Raw genomic sequence first — 23,133 nt, forward strand, 5'->3', positions numbered from 1 at the left:
TACATTATAAGCAACTGCTGAGCAAAATAACCAGAAGCTGCAAAACCCCTGCAAATGCAGAGAATTACTGGTGGCAAGGGAACGTGCCTTTCTCCCCTCAGTACCTGCCATGACTGCCTGGCTGCTCCCAAGTGTTTGCAGAATGAGCTGAAGCTCTCTGACTGCTGCAGCTGCTTCTTCCCCACAGCACATATCAGGCTCCATGACAACCTCCATGAGACCGACTCCTATCAGGGAAAGAGATAGAAGATTTTCAACAACAGCTTTTGATCTTGGCATATGAGAGTGCAACTGGCTAAACACATGAAAGAACCTGGGCTTTTTTAAAGAAAATAATAAAAATACATAAACCCCCATGTATTATTTAGTAACTGTCACAGTGGGCCTAGCTGCGGACTGCTAAAAAACTTTTCCTTCTATTTTTTTAAAGAAACAGACAAACTGCAGACAGCCCTCCACCCTTTGATGACATGGAGATCAGAAGGACCCATTCCTCTGAGAACTCTAATTTAAAGCCAATCGGGTTCCACATAAATTTATTTATTTTAAACTAATTTTGGAGCAGGCAGAACTGTAAACAGATGTAATCTAGTTTTTAGCTTCAGGACCTAACTTTCAAGGAAGCAGAGCAGCCACAGCCCTCAGCTTCAATAGACACCAGAGTGCTTTGCCCCAGTTAGGCTAGCCCAGTTAGGTTGCTGCCCATGTTGTGTGCTCCTTTGGACCACTCCACTTACCATTTCCAAGTTAAAAGAGAAAATCTACATTTCTTCAAAGCTAATAATTAAAAGAAATGTCTGACTCATGCACCAACAAATTCCAACAGCTGCTCTTTCTATACACAAAGTTGATTCACTAGGTCTGTTATATTTTACTTTTTTTAACAACACATACAGTGCAGAGCTTAAATAGCTGAGTGGCTCTACGTGACTGACACAGTTTTGAGCAAACTTGAGCCAAGAGATTTCTAACTTGCTACTGCCAATTGCCATCAACCAACAGCAAATGGGAAAGTTTACTGGCCATTAAAAAAATCAAGTATTCATCTGTTTCAAGTGTAGCAGCCATTTTTACGAATTATTTTTTCAAGGAGAGAGACATAAAGCTGGTTTTATTTTTTGTCTGTCTCCTGTCACCCATTTACCTTTAAGGACTCATTTTACCCCAAAAGGAGGAGAAAAACAGGAAAATAATCCAAGCCTACCAGCCCTATTCAAGTCCACAAGAGTCTGGCTCCTTGTGTCATCATGGAGACTTTTTCCACTGTCTTGCTCCAATTGAATTTGTTTGATCCTCACAGTTTTGGTGACCATCTGGCTCATCTTGTTGTCTATGCAGAGACTGTATGACAGACTTCCATTCACTGCAATAGGAACTCTTTGCTGAGTGATTTGATAGCCAGCCTGTCAACAAAATTAGCTTTATACTCAAATGAAACATTCACTTTTCAGACAGCAGACCAAGTGCAAATATTATTGACTAAGAACAAAAATGAAAATGCAACATCTTTCATAGTGACCTATATAAGAGGAGAGAATACAAGGGCATGTAAATTCAAAAGTTATTTTGGTCAGATGGAGAGGAGGCAAGCTAGAAGATGAGCCCAGAATTCAACATAACTGTAAGAAGCTGGAAGTCTGGAAAAAATACGAGGACTCCTCAATACAGACAAATATATGATACCCTACTAATGCTGAAATTATCAATAATCAACTGCACAATCTTTTGCCAAGGATGACAAACTTCTCTGATACTGCCCTGGTGCAGGATATGGACTGGAGGAGGTTCTTCCATGCCTGTGGTTCCACGATCATGTTAGATCTTGTTTGAAGCCAGTTACTGTACTTCCATTCCCAAGCTGGGGCTATCCCTCTCCTCTCTGTTCCAAACTGTACTCATTAGAGGGGAGGAGAGGGAAGGGGTGCAGGTGTGGAAATCAAAAAAAATGAGAAAACTCCATGTCATTAATGTAGCAATTTAAAAGATAAGACACTGCAACCCCACGTAAGGCACACAGCTGATAAATGCCACCTCATGCCTGGGACTCCACTCAAAGGGAAACTGCTGGCCAAAAAAGTGGCTGCCAGGAACAAGGTATTGGAATAACTGCAATGATGTAAAAATATAGAAGCGAATCAATGACAGCTGAGGTGGGGTTCCCTTTGTTTCCCCCTTCCTCACCTGCCTATGGCACTAGTGGTGAAAATTAAAAAAAACATCTGCCAGATGCAAATGATCTGAGAGGAGTATCTGCATATTTTGCAGGGATGATGAGCTTACTCTGAAATGTAGAGATGGTGAATCCCAGGGCACTGGAATGGAGAACAACGGTCTGGCCCTGTCAACACCCCAATTTATATATGCAGTGAAGTGCATGACCTTCTAGACATAATCACTGTAAGAAAAATAAAATAACTGACTCTCTGCAGCCTATGCTAATCACACGGCTCTTCTCATCTCCTAAAACTTAGCATTAAAATGATTTTTTTAAAGCCTGAAATATTGAGTGACAATAAATAATATGAATCCCATTTCCCATCCAAAGCCCCATTTTCAAGAGTAACAATAATCCCATTGTCAAATGACCCTAAGAGCTGGATTTATCTGTTCTATTCAGCTCATTAGCCTAAACTCTGCATCTTATTACAGGGTTCCTGACTAGACTGTTCACTATGAAATACAGGTCAGGCAGTTTATTGTCAGTGCTTAAACTGCAGAAGTCAGTCAGTAAAAAGCCAGAATTACATGTTTCAAGCTAATAAAGTGTGTCAGCATTTCCCAAATTTCCATGCTTATGTGACCAGAGGATCCTGTAGATCATGTCTGCAGAGTCCCACAGTTTCTTCCACCTCAACTGTTCTCTCGGACACATGGATGTGGATTCTTTCCCATGACAACATTCATCCATATAGCTGCTATGCAGCAGACTGAGAGCAGCAGACATCACAAGAATATGAGAGTGATTTCAATTTAGTAGAGTGAGCACTAAAGGTAATTTGCAAACAAGTCTGTGATGTTTTTGATGTTTCTTCATGAAAAGGAATTTCGAAAATCATGTTTATTTCCTGCTATTTCACCTTTTTTCCTTCAGGTCTTGAAATGGGCTTTAAGATAGTTCTACAAGTTTAAGAAAAGTACTGGCAATTCAAACTCCTAAGTTTGCTTTTTACATTCCCAGCAGGTCACTACAGAGCTCCCAATAAAAGGGCCTCTTAATGGCTTACAAATATTTGCAAAGTTATCCCCAGAAACCAAATCAAAATTATAACAACTTCACAGAAGAGCCACAAGTTCCCAACCTAGAAGAAAATAAAACAGAAATCTCTTCTGAGATCCAGGTCTCCAGCGGACGACTATAATATAATTCTCTTTCTAAGGTGGGAGCAATTGTATTTGAAAATGTTTTGTGTAACTTCAAAATACTTTCAATATCTGAACAAGAGTGGGAAAGAAAGTGAATAATACAGCACCTCTACAGATTCATCTGAGATCTGAGAGGTCTCCCACTCTGCTTCTCTGGATGCCTGAGACTCCTCACCCACAGAGAGGATAAGCTAACATGCCTGATCTTTCCCAAATAAAATAAACCCACATACTTTTATTGTAATGTCATCAGATCTTCACCCCCAAAACCACAGAAACTAAAAATAGCTTCCTCCCTTTGACAGATTAGTGTTAAACTGAAACATTCAGTACAAATAAGCTGATGCAAAAATAAGTTAAAAATTAGAAGCGTTTAATGTCATTAGAAAGAAAAAGAGGCTCAAACACTGCTGCATCCTGTTGCAAGGACAGAAGTCATGTTCTTAAATTATTTCAGTATTTCTACATCCATATCAAGTGCAGCAAAATGCATTTGACTTCCAGTGGCACCTTCTACCCAGTATGAAACCCACCGACAAACCATAGTGCAAAGACTCGATTTCTCAGTTGTTTTGGTTTTTTCATTTATTAGAACTATGACTGAGAAAGTTTTGAAAGGAAATTAAATATTTTTAGGTCCCTAAGCACACACAAAGAAGCCACTACTGTGTTTATTCCACTGGAACCTGTGTTTGTTATACATTCACTTTAAATGAAGGACTATTACCAGACAGTTTTACCCTAACAGACGATTGGTACAAAACACCAGGCACGGACAACTTAAGGGACAAAGCAGCTCCAGCTCCCAATTCAATTACATTAGGCTCCTGGAATTGTGCAGCTAAGCAAGGAGTCAGCAATCAGAGCAATCATATTCAATCAGTGAGCACCAGGGTACAGCTGCCTATTCCATCAGGGCACAGTGCAGCATCCTGTTGGGGTGAGCAGAGCACTGACTGAAAACAGAAAAAGCATCTCTTCACTCCTCCCCTGCTGCCATCCGTACTCCAGACTTGTCCTTCCTACAGCCCAGGAGGGACCAGCCATACTGCATACTTACAGGCAGATCTGCATAGAAGTAGTGTTTTCTGTCAAACAAGGACTTCTTGTTTATGCTGCAGTTGAGTGCCAGGCCTGTCATCACTGCTGCTTCTACACATCTCCTGTTGAGAACCTAAGGAAACATGACACATGGTTTTGCTCAGATACTCAGTATGTTACAAATGTGTCTCCCACACACTGCCTTATAAGGAGCATATATTCAATTTCTCTTGTCTTCAGTCACCATTAGATCTCTTTCTTTGCGTGGGTAGCTCTTATTCATCATTAAAGTTGTGGTAGATATAAATCTGCAAAGCTTTAAGATGAAAAAACAAGCTATTCAGTCATTTTGTCATACCACATATGGAGGTGTGCACTGTTCTGGCTTGCTACTTTTGCAAAAATTCAGTGCTTTCGAATCTTTGAGGGTACAAGAGACAAATCACAGCACATGATAACTGACTTGTAACCAGCTGTCAGCTCATACTGGGAATTTGAAGCACAGGGGATTTGCATTAGGGACTGCAGTGCTGTTACAGTAGAACACTTCAGAACACCTGTAACCACAGAACCACAGTGAATTTATGAGTATCTACACATACCACAGATTTTGATACTTTGCTTAACCAGGATGAAATGATGCACACTTACATCTTTGCTAAAACAGAACCCAAAAGACAGCAACTGATCCCATGGCTACAAGTATACCTGTTTCCAGTACCCAAGAAACGCATGTGATTAAGGTTTTTGCAGAATGCCATGTGGTCTGAAGACCCAGCAAGGCCTTCACAAAGAAATAAAGGAGTTAAATGCAGTTTTTCACCACAGACCCATCACTCTCCACACTACACCCTTCCATCTCCCCAGAAGGGTAAGGATCCAGAGAAGAAAGAAAATTTCACTCCAAAAAGTACTGACAAATGATGGTTTTTTTCAGATGTGCTCTCATTAATTTAACAGTTTGTTTAACTAACATCAAATGGATGAAACTGAAAAGGAAAAAAGACTGAATTTGTCTTAGTACAATTCTGACATGCTCACACTTAACAGCATTTTGAAACAGGAACAGAACTTTATCCATCTTGTTCTGCACTGTACAGCTGCCAAGAAGTCTATTTCCAGAAGGACCATTAAAGGAGCACATTATGTAAAAGAATGTACATGACTTCATCTACATTGACCAGAACATAAAAGGCTTAAATAATGTTTTCTTCCATGTTTCTGACAGTATTTACTTTTTATATTCTCTAGCCTGATTTCTGAAAACATATTAAGCAGCTGTACATTTCCCATCCTCCCACATCTTCAGCCAGAAAACAAATCTCTTTATTTTACTCATTTAGTTTTTAAAAATCAAAATAGTAAGAGAGGATATGGGCAACTCTTCATGTAACCAAAACTTAAAAATTGCTTATACAGAAAAGAAATATTTAAAACATTTAACAAGGGAACTTTCAGATCTTTAGTGTAGCTATATATGGCTAACTAGAACACATCATCTGTTCAGGCATATTTTACTTATTAAAAAATTTAATAGATACATAAAGCAAATTCTAGACAAAAAAAAAGTAAGAACAGTCTCCCTTTGAAATACTGATTCACAGCAAAACGAATACAATCAGTCCTGACTCTAATCTAAAGAAAATTGGTAACTACAAAATATTAATTTATTTTAGTAGCATAACTGCAATTCATTATATAGTAGATGCTTCTGTTTTCAATAATTAAATGCCTCCAGACAGTACAGACACTTTTTTTTACTGTTTAAGGAATTCTGTAACAGTGCTAGTCAAACTGTTCAATGTTCAAAATATCATCATATTTCTAAATATGCAGGCAAATTTCCTCCTACTAAAGCCTTATGGCATAATCCTGTTCAGCTTTACAAATTAGTGAGGACCATGCCAGTCAGTCCTTTACAAACTGGCCACCAGAAACCCATTCAGCCTCCATAAGGACTGGTGGACTCAAAACACCACTGCTTCAAAGCAGTGAACCAGTATCCTGCTACAATTCCTGATGGTGCAGGGGCTGTGACTGACTGCAATCAGTGAACAAGACAAAACCCAGCTCCCGAGTCACAACCAGTGAAAGCTTCATAGCACTTCATTGCTCTTCAATTTTTACTTCAAACAGGGTAGTGTGTATCTTACTCATTGTCCTAAGGGATAACACTGTTTTGAGGTGAAAAAAATAATCCCCATGTATATACTACTTATACCAGAGAGAACCTTTTGCTCTACTGCTGATGAAACATTTTGGTGGCTCTGGGGAAAAGCTGGCATAAAAACATGAAGTATTGATTATCTTTATGTAGTATTACTAAGCATTTAGATGACTCTGATGTGTATGTATCCCCAGTGTACTGGATCAGAGTAGCCAAATCGTTGTATATGCACCATTACTCATTCAAACTCCTGTGCTATTCCTTCACTGATCTCAGTGGGGAGAGAAGGCCTTGCAAAGCAGATCTTTCCTGCTATGGCATACTCAGATGGCTACCATGCCAATCTGCTTCCTCTGCCCTGTGTGCCTTTAAAAAAAACAACCCAAAACCAACCAGATGACCCTCTTCTTCTTCAAAAATCAAAACTTATCTAATACTGCTTCATTTCTGAAGTGACTTTTACTACCCATTCCCATGACCAAGGCTGTAAACACAAAGCAGAATTGTTTAAGCAAACTACTACCTTTCCTTCAAACAAGCCTTGCTTTTCAAATAATCTGCAGTGATAAACATCAATTCAGTATGTGAAACTTCCCATACTAATGACCTAGAGTAAGTCCTCCAGCTTGTTTATGCAGTAAGCTGTTATTAAGTTGACAGCTTTGACTAGCACCAAAGATTTAAATTACTGGCTTGAACTGACAAGCTGCCTGTCTGGTGTGTTAGCAAAGTGCTGGCCTTGAAAGCAAGCTGTGTAGTTCCTGCAGTAGCTATGGACAAAATACAGTAGTCTATAAAGACTTCTTCAATATTTCTGGTCTTCTAAATTGGAAGCATCCCTCCTAGTATTTAAAGAAAATCCTAGAGAGCTGTTACAAAAGGAAATGTAAGTTGTTTGTATTGGAAACTCATGAAAAACCTTAACAATGGCATCACAACACCAGCACCATTTCCCTTGTAGCTACGGTCTCCTGCTACAGCACCATGGTAACTGAGCACTAAAGGAATGAAATAACAATCCAACCGAGATCTCTCTTTTTCTGCTACTTGTCTATTCTTCACATCTAGTCCACAAGTGGAAAGACTCCTTTTAAAAATTTATCTTTATTTGCAAGTTCAGTTTAGTCAAGACCTTAGTTTCAAATACAATATTCAATAGCTATACAAAACTATATACAATACCTTCAATGGCACAAATTCCCACCAAAAGCAATTTTCTAACAGCTTGTTCTTTAACAACAGGTTTACTCCTTATATTAATATATTAAAGAAACTTGGCACCCTTTTAAGTAAAGGTATAGGCTTCTATATTTAGTAAATTACCATGTTTACATTTTAAAGAGGGTAGGTATGCAGCTTCTTGTTTTGCTAATGAGTATTATATAGGATAATTGGGGAAAAAAAAAGAAGAAGTATCAGGGTAACTCTCCTGGAAAAAGTTTATTTTTTCTACCTTTTACAAAAAAACAGTAATCTCTGCAATAACATTTGTACCCAGGAAGCCTATCTTACAGAAGAAAATATTCCTTGTACTAAAACCAGTAAAATCAAAATAATTCCCCAGAAATTTTTAAAGTTTTTGATTCTAGGGCACGCATTTCAATAAAGTAGATTTAATATTCATTGGCTATCTTAAGACTTTCAGTCCTACTTACAATCATGAAAAAATCAGCATTAATCAGATTAACTGCAGGACTGTTTATCTAAGAAACATTTAATTTTAGCTCCTTTTAATTCAAAATAATATCTGAAAGAAGGAAGTAGTACAAGGTACTCAGCTAGCTCTCTGTAGACCAGACACTAATCTTCAGAAACCTCAACAGATATATCTAATCACATTTTCAAGTACTCCTATTTCATCTCACTCTGATTTTTATTTGCTTCTACTAATGGATATATACTCAGTCTTACTATTCTAGCTGTGTTAAAAGTACCAAATTGCTGCAATATATGGTTCTTTGAAGTGCAATCATAAGTTAAACTTCAAAATAAAATACCCCCATATGTACTTAGTCCCAGTGTAACTGTGGCTGTTCAGTGTGACACTGTAGATGAGTACTTACTGCTCTGCAGCATTCTGCCTTGGCATCTTCCCACACACAGAGAAGGGACCAACTGTAGCTACGCATGTACACAATGTACATACAATACATCAAGAGCTGACCATTCCCCAAATGAGCCATTTATTTCAATGGGTTACAATCAGACTCCATTCCCTGAAGAATACAGTAAAAATTTAAAAAACAAGACAACCTAAGTCCTGTCATTTCTTGGGTATTCAAAGAACCTCCGTTCCAAAACTTAGGTCTCAAATTTCAGGGAAAATTTTAAAAGCCTCAGTTTAGTGTCCTGTGTACTTAGTCCAGCATCTACTTCACAGCATGTTTGCTGCCCCAGTATGAGCATTATTTTCTTATCCCTAAGGAAAGGGACATGACAGAAGGGGAAGAAGCACCAGACATTTTAAATTGAGATCTTAGCTTTATCAAAAGAGATTCCAGCTTAAGAGAACAAAATGGCAACTCAGAAGCTGAAACAGCAAAGGCAACGAGGGCCATTAAACATACCTAATGCACTTTGTAACTTTACCTTTCCACAGTCTGGGACCAAAGCTATACATTGCTATACAAAACATATTACTGCTAACCTTGTCTAATGGCAAAGCTGGCTTGTGGTGATGCAGCACGCATTGATTCCAGTCATATCTTAAAAGCAGGCAGTTGTGACATCAAGAAGTACCCAGCTCCCAAGCACACTACTTGAGGTGTACTCAAAACAGTAAGAGGGCACACTTTCTCAACGCTGGAGAGCTAGCCTGAAAGCTTGTATCACAAGGCTTAGGATGGAGGAAGCATCTTCCAGTGTCAGTGATTATGAGAAAAATGGAGCAGCAGTAGGGAGAAATGCTGACCCCTAGGAGCAAGAATACCAGATGCAAAGATATTTCAATAATGACAGACTTTAAGGTTTCTCAGCCCAACAGGAATTGCTAAAAGAAACGCAGAAGGAAAAATGCATTCAAGACCGCTGTGTGGGCAAACCACAGAATAAATCTGTTTTCTGGGAAGCAGCCAATCCTGATCCCATCAGCAGTATATAAAACCAAATGAAGTTCCACCCTGCAGAACCAGTTCCAAACAGGAGAGCCCACAGGCAAGACAGGACAATACAACGGTGATACAGTGGTTCATGATATCCATAAGCAAAGGCTGTGCTTGTGTGGTGTTCCCATAAAGAAGTCCAGTACCTCTCTAACATCCATGCTCTCCTCGTTGACATCAGTCTTCTGCATCTGCCACATGGTGTTTTTTGACCTGTCATAAGGATGCTCCCTCTCTTATGCCAGCTGAAATTTAAATCACTGCTAATACTCTGATCCAGGGCACGTTTAGTACAGGAAGATCCAGTGATAACATTTGATTGCTGCTGGAGGTAGGAGACTGAGCAATGGCTAAAACTTAAGTTACAGACTATGATCAAATCCAAAGGCACAAGAGGTTTGAGGAGAATTCTTACACTGAGTTCCAGAAAAAAAAGGCTTTTCAACGTGAATATCATCTGCCTTCTTCAACATAACACAGATTGTTTGATTTCTTAAATGGAGACACTTCAGAGCATTTAGGACAAAATAGTTTGCAAAGCAACCCCTGCCCTGTTTCTCCTTGCAGATGGTCCTTTGCTTGTAGCCTTGGTGAAAGTCAGCTCTGTGGTTTTCTGAGTTGTAACAAATTCTGACCTTTGATACCCATTTACTGTCATTTTCTATTATTTCTAAGTCTTGGCTATCTGCCATCTGCTCCTTCTTGCAATCTTTGTGTATATGAGAGCCCCCACTAAACACACACTAAACACTCAGCCCTTTGCTCCAACTCCCTCATTCCTTTTTTCTCCAACTGCTGTCTCCCAAAACACGGTTATTTGTTCCTCAGCCATCTTTTCCCTGCAAAAAGAGATCCTGACCCAGATCTCTTAAGAGAGCACAATATACAAATTGGGAGTAAACCAGAAGTGGTCTTTTACAGATAGATAAAAGATGATACTAATTCAGGAAAACATTAGGTGACATAATGCAACAAGTCTTGCAAAGAGCTATTAGGAAATTATTTGAGAGAAATTATAAGAGAGCAAACTGACATTATTTGCTTTTAACAAAGTTGTTCTGGAACAGCAGAACCAACAGAGACTAATTTCCTTTAAATAATATCCGTAGTTTGTTTTACCAAAGCATTGACCCCAAAACTCTCTCCCCTGTGACTCCCCCATCTTCTCCTCATTTCACCAAACATCCCAAAATGAGTATAAAGTGTCACAAGTATCTGAAGAGCAGAAGCCCAAATAAAGCTGAGATCAGCGGGGAGACTAAATTGATAATTTCCTCTTCATATGCTTGCTAATACATTCATAAAAACCCTCTACAAGCCTAAAACTTTTTTGAAGGAAATTTAGCTGAACTTGGCAGCAAGTGGCAAAACCAGCACTTCTATATAGAAAACAATGGTCCTTGTGGCAAAATCTGCTTATGTAACTAATAAATATCACTTGCAGAAATTTACATAATCCTCTCAGAATCAGTCATATTTAAGGTGACAAGGTGACTGATAATCAGAGAGACCACAAAGAAATTAATTTTACCCCACTAACCAATTACAGCCTAACTGCACTAAGATAAGTTTCAAACAAAATGCATAAACCTGACAGTTATGCAACATTACACACCAGACAGCTAACCATGAAGAGAACAACGATCCAGTCGACAATTATTGGTCATTACTGTTGGACAATGCTTCCCTAAACACCTTTTAAAGAAAAAACTCTTCAAAGAAACAATTGTTCAGAAGAAGAATGGTAGCAAGATCTCCATTTGCAAAGTTAAAATGCTAAGAAATTGGTAGAACCATGAAACTTTTGCTTAAGAGAGCACTGCTTACATACACATATATACAACAAACTACCTTGGATTTCCTCAAATGGAGGCACCTGGAACCAGACTGTCTACATACTGTGAGAAAACTAAATCAAATCAAACACTTAAGGATAGCAGAGCATCTATAGTGACTGATAACAGAGGTAATAGAAATTTGCAACAATAAATCTCCTCTCAGGTCCAACTTAAAGAAATTCCCAGCCCACTCAGAAAAGCTACTGCAAAAAGCTAATGTGCATTTCAGCAATTTCCACCTGAATTCAGAAAGGGGGGACACCAACATGCCATGTAGTGGTTGTGCTGTCCAAAAGAGTCAAAGATGGCACAATAACTGCAGTAACAGGACTGTGTGAAAGAAAGGAAACAAGATACTATCAATTCTTGCTCCCCCACTAAGAAGTAGAAAAATACCTGTGTAAAGCAAAAGGTAAAGTGATTAAAAAGAAACAACACAAAATGAGGTAAGAGAAAACACATAGACAACATCATTGATACATTGAAGGATCTACTGCAATAGGTGATAACAAGATGTTTTATCAACTCAATGTCATTCTAACTGGCAAGTTTGCATCAGCCAGAGGGACTTGTTAAGGATGAACAGTAAAGCCAACAAGAAAAGAGAGCCCAACAGTTACTGAGGTACTAAGGAGACAGCCCTACCTGAATTGTTAACCTTGACAAAAAGATTAAAGCACCCAGAATGAGTGTCAGAAATACCCAGACATGTATGAGACATAACAAAAACTGAGAGAAAATGTTACAAGGGACTCCTTCAAAGCTTGAGAGGAACAACAAATGTCACCAAATACTTCAATACACAAGAGCAGAGACTTCTCCAGAAGAAATGGCCTAAGTATGATATAAAGTCAACCTAAGCAACTGCAGTAATGGAGGAAGTATTACATTTCTCAGACCCCAATGAAGGAGTTTAGTTCCACAGGTAACCCCAGGGCTGCGAATGATCCTATGGAACGCAAAGAAATAGAATGAGAAACAACCTGTACCATAACCCAGTCCTGAAAGTCACCCAAAGCCAGCATCACTCATCTTTCAAAGGCCTCTTCTGACCAGTACAACAGCTTTGAACTGATTAATAGTTTGAAATTCTGTAGGCAGGCTTTAATTCACCATGAACTTGGACATTTAAGGGTCTGTGAACCACAGCAGCGTCCTCAGGGAGCAATGGTTTAAAAGCCTAATTCACTCCTCTACTCTTGTTCTAAATTATGTGAGATTTTCTTTATAGAAGCTTTCTGGACTGCAAGCCCAGCAAGCTGGGACTGTGTGAGCAAGAAAAGACTCTTAAGCACTGACCATACAATGCATGTCGCAAACCCAAATATTATCAGGAAAGAAAGGACTGCAACAGAAAGGTACCATCAAATTCTAAAAAAAAAAAAAGTCTTTTTTCTCCTAAGAACAATTACTATAGTTTTAGTGAAATAAGTAATGAGGAGTTTAAGTGAACCTAGACATAGGCAAATGATTTAAAACAAGCATGAACTCAATTCTTTCATCAGGCATTGCCACTGATTTTAGAAGAGAGCTCATGGATACAAAACCTAGCCATCATATGGTCTCAAAGAAAAGAAGAAAAATTATGTAATGGAAGCTAAAAAAACATCCATACAATGATCAGAAGATTGTTCAGTTCCCCATGAAATGTGCATGCAATTAAAAGTGTAGTTATCAAAAGTCAAGCTGAGAAGCAGGCTTTTTTTCAAAACAAAGTAGTACAAGAAGGGAGTAAATTCACATGCATGCCGGCAGGAATGTCAAAACAAAACTGAAATCACAAGTTGGTAAAGCAGCTGTTGCAATCTCCAGATTTAACAGGCACAGGATATCAAAAAAATCTAGTTTCAAGCTGTAAAGTATAAATTCTGGTCTCAAATGCTGTCTCTGTTCCAGTATGAATAGCTGACAGACAGATCCACCAAAATCTCACACAAACCTCTCAGAGCCTTTGAAAGAAAACGCATCAGATAAATCCTGTATATTCTGATGAACTGTAGATGTTATTTAAGTCTGATAATCCATCACCCAAAACATCTAGAAGAACACTGGGTACCTGCCACTGCCAAGAACAGATGGTAACACCCTCTCTAATCCCATTATTAGCCCTGTCACATGCCTGGGCAGCCACCTCAGCAGCCCAGCACTGCAAGGCAACAGCCTGACAGACACGCTCTCGGCGACTGCGCAGTGCTGCGCCGGCATCTGCTAGCTCCGGACAAGCCCGAGCTTGGAGCTGAACGTGCCAGAGCTGCACTGCCAGAAGAGACAAGGGCTAAAGCTGCTCTAGCATTGCACTCTCCCATGAAAAGGAGTGATCTGGTTGCCCAACTGCCATTATACAAGTAAGAGAAGATAAAGCAGGACTAAAACATGCCCCTCTATACTGTTTACAGATGGAAAAGGAGAAAATTATTTGTTCAGACAAAACCATGCATCTCACGTGACACTCTACAGGAGTGCTCAACACAGATCTTACTCTGTTTCTTCTGAGGTCAGAAGGTATTTAACTTTTCTTCATTGGAAAAAGAGCTTGATCATTACCAAGTGTTTCTGAAAAGTCTGTTGTAAAAAAAAGATAAAACAGATGCTGTTCACACTACAAGGAGAATGAAATTCAAATGCATGAGAAGATATCAAAAAGTTCAAAATATTTAAGACTGTAGGGATAATATTCATTCAAATCTTATTAATTTAAACCTTGGTTATGTAAATCCTAGATTATTTCTTTATATACTTGCCTACAAACGACTGCCTACAAGAGGATCACGGTTTCACTTCACTCATGCAGGAGACAAACGTAAAATGTGCGACAAAGACTAAGCACCGACAAAAAGGTTTCAGCCTTTAGCTGCTAGATCTACTATCTTATTTCTGTGGCTGAGCTATAATTAACTTTTAGTCAGCCACCTCCATCATGAAAATAGATAATCATGGATTCTTCTTCTGTGAGCATAGTTTTAGCTTTAAAAACCTTTATAAAGCCTCTCAGAATTTTCAGAGGCTAAACTGGATTGGGAGGGCAACCACCTTTATGGATCCTCAGAAGAATTTTAGTCCAGTCTGCAGGTATAATGCACTATTTGCTACCATGTATAGAGTAATACTTCCTTTATAATAAGTCTTCTGAAGACACCAAGCCAAGATCATTGCCAAGTCCATTCAGAAGGTAAAAACCCCAGGCTTTTGCAAATTGCATTACATGAAATGAAATGTATATAGTCAGATGCAGTCCCAAAGAAAGGAGAGCACTGTAGTAATTTGAGTAAGATGCTATCACATCTGGTGGTGAGGGGCTTCATCACCACAGTGCACAAAAAGTGTGCCGATTAGCATGGGATGTGCCATGCAGTCCTGCTATTCCCAAACCCCCTTTATTAATCAAAGGTTTGACACATCAGTCAGTCTCAGCTGGCCCATCTTACTTTAGTGCCTGGCAAGATTATGGAGCAGAAGAAAACTATGCCAAGACACATGTAAAATAATTAGGTGGTTACTGACAGCCAAAAAACTTCACAAAGGCAAATCACACCTGATGAATTTGGTGGCTTTCTACAAAAGGGTTATAGAGTTGGTGGATAAGAAGAGCAACTGACATCGTCTACTCAGACTTGTGCAAAGCATTTGACACTGTCCCACAAGACATCACTGTCTCTAAACTGGAGAGACATGGATTTGGCAGATGGACAACTCAGTGGACAAGGAATTGGCTGGATGGTGGCACTAAAAGAGCTGTGGTCAACAGTTCAATGTCCAGGTGGAGACCAGTGACGAGTGGTGTTCAGGGGTTGCTACTGGGACTGGAGCTGCTTGATACCTTTGTCAGTGACAGGGACAGTGGGATCAGGTGCATTCTCAGCAAGTCCACTGATGACAACAAGCTGTGTGCTGTGGTCAACATGCTGGAGGGCAGGGATGCCATCCAGAGCGATCTGGACAGGCCTGAGAGGCGGGCGTGTGCAAACCTCATGAAGTTCAACAAGGTCAAGTGTGAAGTCCTGCACCTGGATCAGGGCAATCCCATGCACCAATATAGGCTGGGCAGAGAATGGATTGAGGACAGCCCCAAGGAGAAGGACTTGGGGGTGTTGGTTGAGGAGATGCTCAGCATGAGCCAGGAAACCACACTTGTAGTCCAGAAAGCCAATTGTGTTCTGGGCTACATCTAAAGCCCCATGGGCAGCAGGTCAAGGGAGGTGATTCTGCCCCTCTACTCCACTCTTGTGAGTTCCCACCTCGTGTGCTGCATCCAGCTCTGGGACCCCCAACATAAGAGGGACACCTATTGGAGAGGGTCCAAGGAGGGCCATGAAGACGACCAGAAGGCTGGAACACCTCTCCTATGAAGACAGGCTGAGAGAGTTGGGGTTGTTCAGCATTGAGAAAACTCTGGAGAGACCTTACAGCATTTTCCAGTACCTAAACAGGGCCTACAAGAGAGCCAGAGGGACATTTTACAAGGGCCTGTAATGACAGGACATGGTTTTAAATTGACACACGGCAGGTTTAGATTAGATGTTACAAAGAAATTCTTGACTGTGAGGGTGGTGAGGCAGTGGCACAGGCTGCCCAGAGAAGCTGTGTGTACCCCATCCCTGGAAGTGTTCAAGGCCAGGCTGCATGGAGCTGTGAGCAACCTGGTCTAGTGGAAGGTGTCCCTGCCCATGGCAGCGGGGCTGGAACCAGATGCTCTTTAAGGTCCCTTGCACTCAAACCATCCCATAATTCTATGACTCTAATAATAATTTTTTTCCATCTCATGCCAAATAGGAGGCCACCTGCATAGCTCTTCTCACCTGTAGCTGGCTCTCAGAGGCACTTTATGAGAACAACACAGTGAAATGGCTATGCCACTTCCACTGTGATGACCCTCCCACGGCCTACTTGCAGCAGAAGCATAAAATAAGCTGTATTAACCTTACAGGAAGCAAATATAAAGAGGAAAGATGGAGGAGGGCTTAAACACATTCTTCTAGTTTCACCTCTCCTGTGCAGAGCACAGCAAAGGCTCACACCAACACTTACTGGTGACCCAGAAATGCACAGCAACCTGAAAAGCTCCCTTTAGCACCATCATTTCTGGTCCCATTGTGAAGGAGCAAATACTAGCATGGCTCTCTATCACAACCACCTCGTAGTCACACAGTAAATTTAAGTCCCTGTGATACTGAAAACTGTCCCTATAGTTCTCAGTTTAAAACAGCAATCATTCTATTCTAGAGACAGCACAACTATTGTATAAAAACTTTGCTGCTATTTTTTTCATTTCTCAACAAAACAGCGTCCAAAGGAAAGGCTGAATATTTACCTTCTAAGTAGTCTTATCAGGCAATAACCAAATATTTGTTAAAATGGCTTTTTTCTTTTTGTTTGGGTTTATTCTACAAATATTTCCAATTTTCAAAAATGACCTTCCATCCTTCAAAATTTACCAGAATCCAATTCTGCTTCAGATACTATTGCCATGTACAAACTTACATACAGAAAACAAGCCCAGCTGATTCCAGAGCATATGCTGGTCTCTCATATTGATTCCTGTGCAGCAAGTACAATGGGAAAGTAAAGCTGTGACTACTGACTGGATTTTGCACCATATTCTAACATGCAGGAACATGTATTTTGTAACATCCACTTTCAGCTCTATTTTCACCAGTACTACAGTAAGAAAAATCTTTCTTCTCTTTGTATAGATAAAAGCAGCTGGTAGAACCTAACATAGCATTGCTACTTTAAAATTAACCTAACCATTCTGGATTTTTTCTTCTCAGGTGCAGTTATATTCTCCATCAAAGCCCACATGTACTGGGGTCTTCTCACAAAGGTCATACCAAGCCTTGTTTTAAAACCTCATTAATAAAGAAAAAAGACACACACACACACTGCACCCTTGATAAATAGTAACATACAGAAGAATTAAATTCCTCACAAATATTCATTTTTGTTCACTCAAGAACAGCTTTTCTACTTGACTGAAGATAAGCAGTAGACAATTTAAGAGAATTTCTGTGCAGTAACAGAAGATTAAGTAGAAGGTCTAAAACCAGAATCTTGAACTCTTTTGGATTTTGTGACTACCTAACCTAGCCCTGCTCCCAAATGAAAGGAACTAATTTTCTGTCTTTAAGTCTAGCTAGACTCTTCTAAAACCAAATGATTGCATAAGATTCCCATTATCTCCATGAAGTTTTCAGAATTTCCATATAGTTACATCTGAAACTCAGCTCTGAACTGCCACTGTAACCAGAGTGAAATCCCAATTTTATTAGCATCTAAACTTCACTTCCTTAGTTTTCAGTACCTTTGCAAATACAGAAATAAAAATAAAATAATAATAAAAAAATTTCTCTTTTTAAGGATAATGACATATATCAAGACCCTAGAAATCCAGCCACAAGTTAGTTCTCAATTTTAGAAGATTATCTGAGGCTGTTTTATGGTGATGAAAAGCTTCAACTAGATTTAAAAATACATTTCTGCAACTGGAACTCAAACCTGCACTTTAATGAATACAGTCAGTGAAACACTTCTGCATTAAATAATTAGACCCCATTACAGTCTCTGCACACTTGTTGCATGTGGCAATGCTAAGCCTATTCAATATTTATTTTCACTGTATTGTAAGAGCTTATGTTGGAATTTTTTAATTTTTATTTTTATGTTAAACTTGTTAGATTCTCAGAGAATTTTACAGCAGTACTGTCATAGCCATCACAGTTATAATTAAGCTGTGAATTCAAACACTTACTATGTTTTCACTAATAAACCTTATTGCTAAGTGCTAGCTAGTTATTCTGACCTATTAATCCACAGTGTTTCACACAGATTACTTTTTTTTTTTAATAATTGCTTTGCTCTGGAAATAGGAATGGTTGACACTTTCCTAAATTGGAGACTTTCTACTCAGGAAGCCAAGTAACTCCACAGTGAGACATTCCAAATGGCAAATGACAGCTACATAAACAAACATATGGCAAAATAACATCAAATGGCCACTCAGAAATCTAAGATGTTCTTCTCTCACTGGGCTTTAAGCATCTCTCATATTTAAGGAATTTCCTGTGTGGCATACTAACCAAACACACCCACTCTGGCCTCAAAGAAATACCACAATCCATTCACTATGCTGAAGAGACACTCCTGATTTTTTTCCTTTGCAGGGGATATAAAGTATCTGAGGCAATAACTAGGGAGTGAGGAAATTGAAAAGAAACAGTACTAGGCATCTCATGTTATGAAACAAACAGAAATCAGAACAGCAAGGAAAAGTAGTCATATATATGACTACTGTCAAATCCTAAGAAGAATAAAATATTAGAAACATACACAAAGTTGTCTGACATTAATCCTGATATAAATGAAATTGTAGCTTAACTTACCGGTAAAGTTCCTGGTAAAGAGGCATCAAAGAAAGATACCAAAGAGTTGGGAGGTGCTGCAAACTGGACTTGGGAACCAGAGAAGAGTTTTGATTTGGAACTGATCTGTGCATGAATTTCCAGACCCACAACTGGTATCCATGGAGCAAGGCTGAAAAGGAAAGAGAAGGGGGAAACAATTTAAATATAGATGACATTAAAAACCATGAACAGCCAGAAACAGAAGAATTAAGAATGCTTAATTTATTAACAAAAATTAAATTGTGATTGTAAAGACATTGTAAACAATGTTGCAAATGCACCTACACGGTAATGGAAAAGGTTGTCCTGCGATACTGGAGAACAGAGGCTACAGGGACTATATGGCAGTGTTGGATGCAAAAAAGAATGTCATAAAAAAATTTAATGATTTGTAACTTTTAACTTTTCCTTACACAAGAAATCTCTGAGAAATTAATGAGGCACACTTGCATGCTGGATGAACCCTAATTTGCTGCCTCGTGAAAATCCCCAAATCATCATAAATATGAATTACTTCTCAGGTAGTTTGATAAATCTCCAACAGACAGGTGGCATAATAAATTATGTATTCTTTGTCAGATAGACACTTGCATGCTGGGAAAGGTGGCTCTCCAGAGCAGCATTAGTAGAATATTAGCATAAACATTAGTAATCTGGTAATAGAGAAATCATCATTTCAACTAGAGAGCTAATGTTCTCTGAATGTATTCAGCAGAATAAAGCTTCTCCATATCATCTAAAAAGTAATTGCAATTCTCACATCCATAACCTTTATATGGACAAGAGAAAAAGGTCATCTTTAAAGTATGAACTGCTTGACAGTTTCTGTAAGTAATTATCTGGCCTTGAACAAATGAAGTGGCACAAATAATATTTCACTGATGGAATCACATTTCTATGGCAGAATCCTTCAGCAGTATGAGTACCCAGATAGCTATAGGAGATAGCAAGCTGTGGAAAAACATCAAACAAATATATCAAGTACAGTGTTCCTTCCAAAGGTGAACTTTCTCCATTGCCAAGGTTTTAGTTCTCCATCGGCCCCCCAACAGCTGAGGACATCCCTACGAACAGCAAACTAGTGATGTGGATGCCATTTATATTGATGCTTTAGGGAGAAGAATATTATCATAAAAGATTACGGTTCAGATGTTTAAAGAAGCTAATAATTTTTCTTTTACTGAAATAGTATTATTCTTTGTTATTTTCAACTAATCATACAGATGCCTCAAGTTTTAAGAAATAATGTGGGCTTTCTTTTACACTTTAGAGGCAAATTTATTGTTTCCTGCATTCTTCAGAAATGCCTTTCTGTCATATCATGGTATTAAAAATTACACCAGGTGCTTTGCTGAATCGGTGCCTTGGCTTACACTCAGAGAAAAAGGTACATGTGCCAGTCAGCCCTTCAATCCTGCTAACAACACTGATGAGGCACCTGGAACTTCTCGCCATGTTTGTTCAAGGACTGTGTTTATCTGTGTCTCTAAAGAATCAGCAGCTACTTCCCCTGGTGTCTGCGCAACTTTCTTGAAGTAATCAGCTGTGTGGAGAGAAACTCCCAGCACACCAGAGAACAGGACAATTTGTTCAGGTCGTGACTTTCAGATGCAGCAGAAATAAAATGCTGTTTCAGGCACACTGCCCAAATCTCGCAATACTCTACTGGAAGAAAAAGCCTCTTTTGGACTAGAATAACCCTTGAAAACACGCTCATGGAAGCTGGTGCGGCCCTCGCTGTTCATTTTCGGCACACGTGAACGCTCAGGCTTCCTGAGCTGCACGCTCTTATCGCAGCCAAGCGTGTCAGAGGGTCACGGCCCCACTGCCGCGGCAATTACCGTGTGCGCTTTGGGGAGGGCGCGAGATAAACGCGTGCTGAGCAGGCGCTGCCAGCTGCCAGTAAGCTGTGCATGCCTTACACAGCTCAGAACTCGGAATTTACACCGAACCCCGCCGCCGTCACCGCCGCTCCCGTGCCCAAGCCCGGGGCCTCAGAGCCGGCCCCGCGGCTCCGCCCCGAGGGCGGGATGCCCCACGACAGAACCAGCTCCGCCAACCCCTCTACCCGCGCCGTTCCGGCACCGTACCCGCTCTTCCCCGCCGGCACCTCCCCGCCTTTCGCGTTACAGGCGACAGCCCTCTGCCCGCGGGGGGAAGGACCGTGCCCGGCTCCCGGCCTCCCCGTGCCGCGCTGCCACGCCCGGCGCCAGACCCGTCCGCACCCCCGCGCCGCCATGGCCGCCATTGCCTGCCGGCGGCTGCCAGACGCCCGCAGCACCCCCTGGGAAATGCAGTCCGGGATGGCTGCGCGGAGCGCGGGCTCTGCGGGCGGACTACAACTCCCGTCAGGCCGCTCGCGGCGGCACCGCCCCCGCTGGTCCCCTCACTATCCCGGGAATGCGGGGGCGAGGAACAGGGATCGCTTCTTGGCTGTTGTTTAAAACGCCTTAGGTGGTTCAGGCCCCCAAAATGGGTTGTATGTGTTTTTCTTCTGGGCTCACGTTGACATAAAACCAGCTGCTGTTTTATCGGCGGCCGTTTGCAAGCCTTGGGCATCAAATGATGCTGTACCACGCGGCTGAGGTATTGGAGCTTAACTTCTCATACACAGAGCAGCCAGGTTAAGTCTCAGCAGGGCCTGGGGATGGTATGTGGTAATAAAGAGACTTGTCCGGGGCACACGCAAACATCTTTAATGTTTACGCAGCTACATTGCACAGATGATAGAATTAACGACCTTCCATCCCAAGCCACAGGCCTGTGGAGCTTAAATGGGAATGAACATGAGCTGCTGCTTATGTCATCTTTGCGCTATGTCAGCGACCGCCAAGAGAAGCTGATCAGTCACAAACCCGTCAGTGAGACTGGTTTCTTCCAGCAGGGGACAGTGGTGCACACGAGCACTTGAAAGTGTCTTGGAACTTCTATGACCTCTTGTCTTCCCAAGCTCTAATATGAGATGCTGACTGGTTCTGAGTCATGCAGAAAATAATTTACCGAAGTAAGAAAATGTCTTATAACCAATGTTTCATAGCACTAATTTTCTGATGTGTTTATATTTTAAATAAGTTAAATTAACTGGAAGTGCTTTATAAGAAGAAGCAGTTGAGGGATCCCTTCCGTAGACACTGATCTGTAGGTACTTGTGCAGTATATCTTGTTTTAATTAGTGTGTCATGTTCCTTTTCTTGGGAAATATCCTTCCCTTGTACAACAAAGAGTGACCAAGAAAAAGTTCCTTTCCAATAGAGAAGAGCTGACCACAGGTCATCTTTTACATGTTGTGGAGATGGAAAGAACATTGGAGTGGCCTTTTTCCTTCTCTTCTGCTGGAAACTTCTTCAGATATGAAGTAAACTAATAAAAAGCCAGTGTAGCAGTCTTTAAACCAATGAAATATTTAAGAACTTTTGATAATTCTGATTTGAGGAAAACCCCATTTTCATTTGGACTTAGCAGGGGCCTTTGCAATGTATTTTGATGAAAAATTCATTTCAGACTGAAGCTTTAGTATATGGCTTTTATTTCTGTGACAAATTCCTTGTCTTTATAATTGTCCTCCATGAACTCTGGATTCAGTTATTATTTGAAACTAGGGAGGGATTGGCAGGTCATTTCAACCCAGCTATCAGGATAGATTCTAAATATAGTTCTGAAGTGTTTCTGCTGATGTAAAAGTTTCAGATTATTTGACTTTCTTTTAAGCCTGTTATCCTGATGTAATAGAAGATTTCATAAATAGTCACCAAGAAGTTAAAACCTAATGAATATTAAAATCATGTTACTTAAAGCCTTACTGTGCCCTGATTGCACAGACTTCTGCCCTTTGGCCATATTATTTAGAGGGGAGTAGACAACACAAAAGGGTTGAAATCCATCCCAGACAATTCCTCTGGAACTTTTAGCTGTATTAGGTATTGTCTTACTTAGAGAGGAAGACTGGGAAGTACCATTGTTTGTGATTTAAATTGTCTCAATGTTATTTTAATTCCTTTCTCAGAAAAAAATCCCATTAGAAGAACCTTTTCCTTTGCAGCCTTTTGCCAGTAACCACATAGGTAATAAATGAAAGCTCACACATCCATATACAGTAAGCTGCTCATTCACAGGGAAAAATTGCCTTTCCCAGCAGCTTACTTTGAGGTGGGAGAGGCTACATATTTGTTCCTTATTGCAGTGTGTTTGTAGATCATGCTGTGGCTTGGAATAGGAAAATAGCACTG

General features: G+C 40.2%; 2 protein-coding genes across 2 annotated transcripts in view; one reads left to right on the top strand and one right to left on the bottom strand.

Annotated features, from left to right (window-relative positions):
• Nucleotides 1-3,673, top strand: part of FHIP1A (FHF complex subunit HOOK interacting protein 1A) — a 117,353-nt gene extending 113,680 nt beyond the window's left edge. Inside the window, exon 13 of the mRNA XM_069013477.1 lies at nt 2,266-3,673. Within this exon, the coding sequence (XP_068869578.1) occupies nt 2,266-2,285 (20 nt within the window). The 3' untranslated portion in view covers nt 2,286-3,673. The remainder of the gene's footprint in view (nt 1-2,265) is intronic.
• GATB (glutamyl-tRNA amidotransferase subunit B) overlaps nt 1-21,212 on the bottom strand; it is a 42,903-nt gene extending 21,691 nt beyond the window's left edge. The window contains exons 1-5 of the mRNA XM_069013478.1: nt 20,998-21,212; nt 18,887-19,037; nt 4,424-4,537; nt 1,205-1,403; nt 105-227 (exon numbers count right to left, since the gene is read on the bottom strand). Of these exons, the coding sequence (XP_068869579.1) occupies nt 105-227; nt 1,205-1,403; nt 4,424-4,537; nt 18,887-19,037; nt 20,998-21,155 (745 nt within the window). The 5' untranslated portion in view covers nt 21,156-21,212. The remainder of the gene's footprint in view (nt 1-104; nt 228-1,204; nt 1,404-4,423; nt 4,538-18,886; nt 19,038-20,997) is intronic.
• Nucleotides 21,213-23,133: the final 1,921 nt, after the last annotated feature.

The sequence above is a fragment of the Aphelocoma coerulescens genome, chromosome 4 (assembly GCF_041296385.1).
Source record: "Aphelocoma coerulescens isolate FSJ_1873_10779 chromosome 4, UR_Acoe_1.0, whole genome shotgun sequence".
NCBI lineage: Eukaryota > Metazoa > Chordata > Aves > Passeriformes > Corvidae > Aphelocoma > Aphelocoma coerulescens.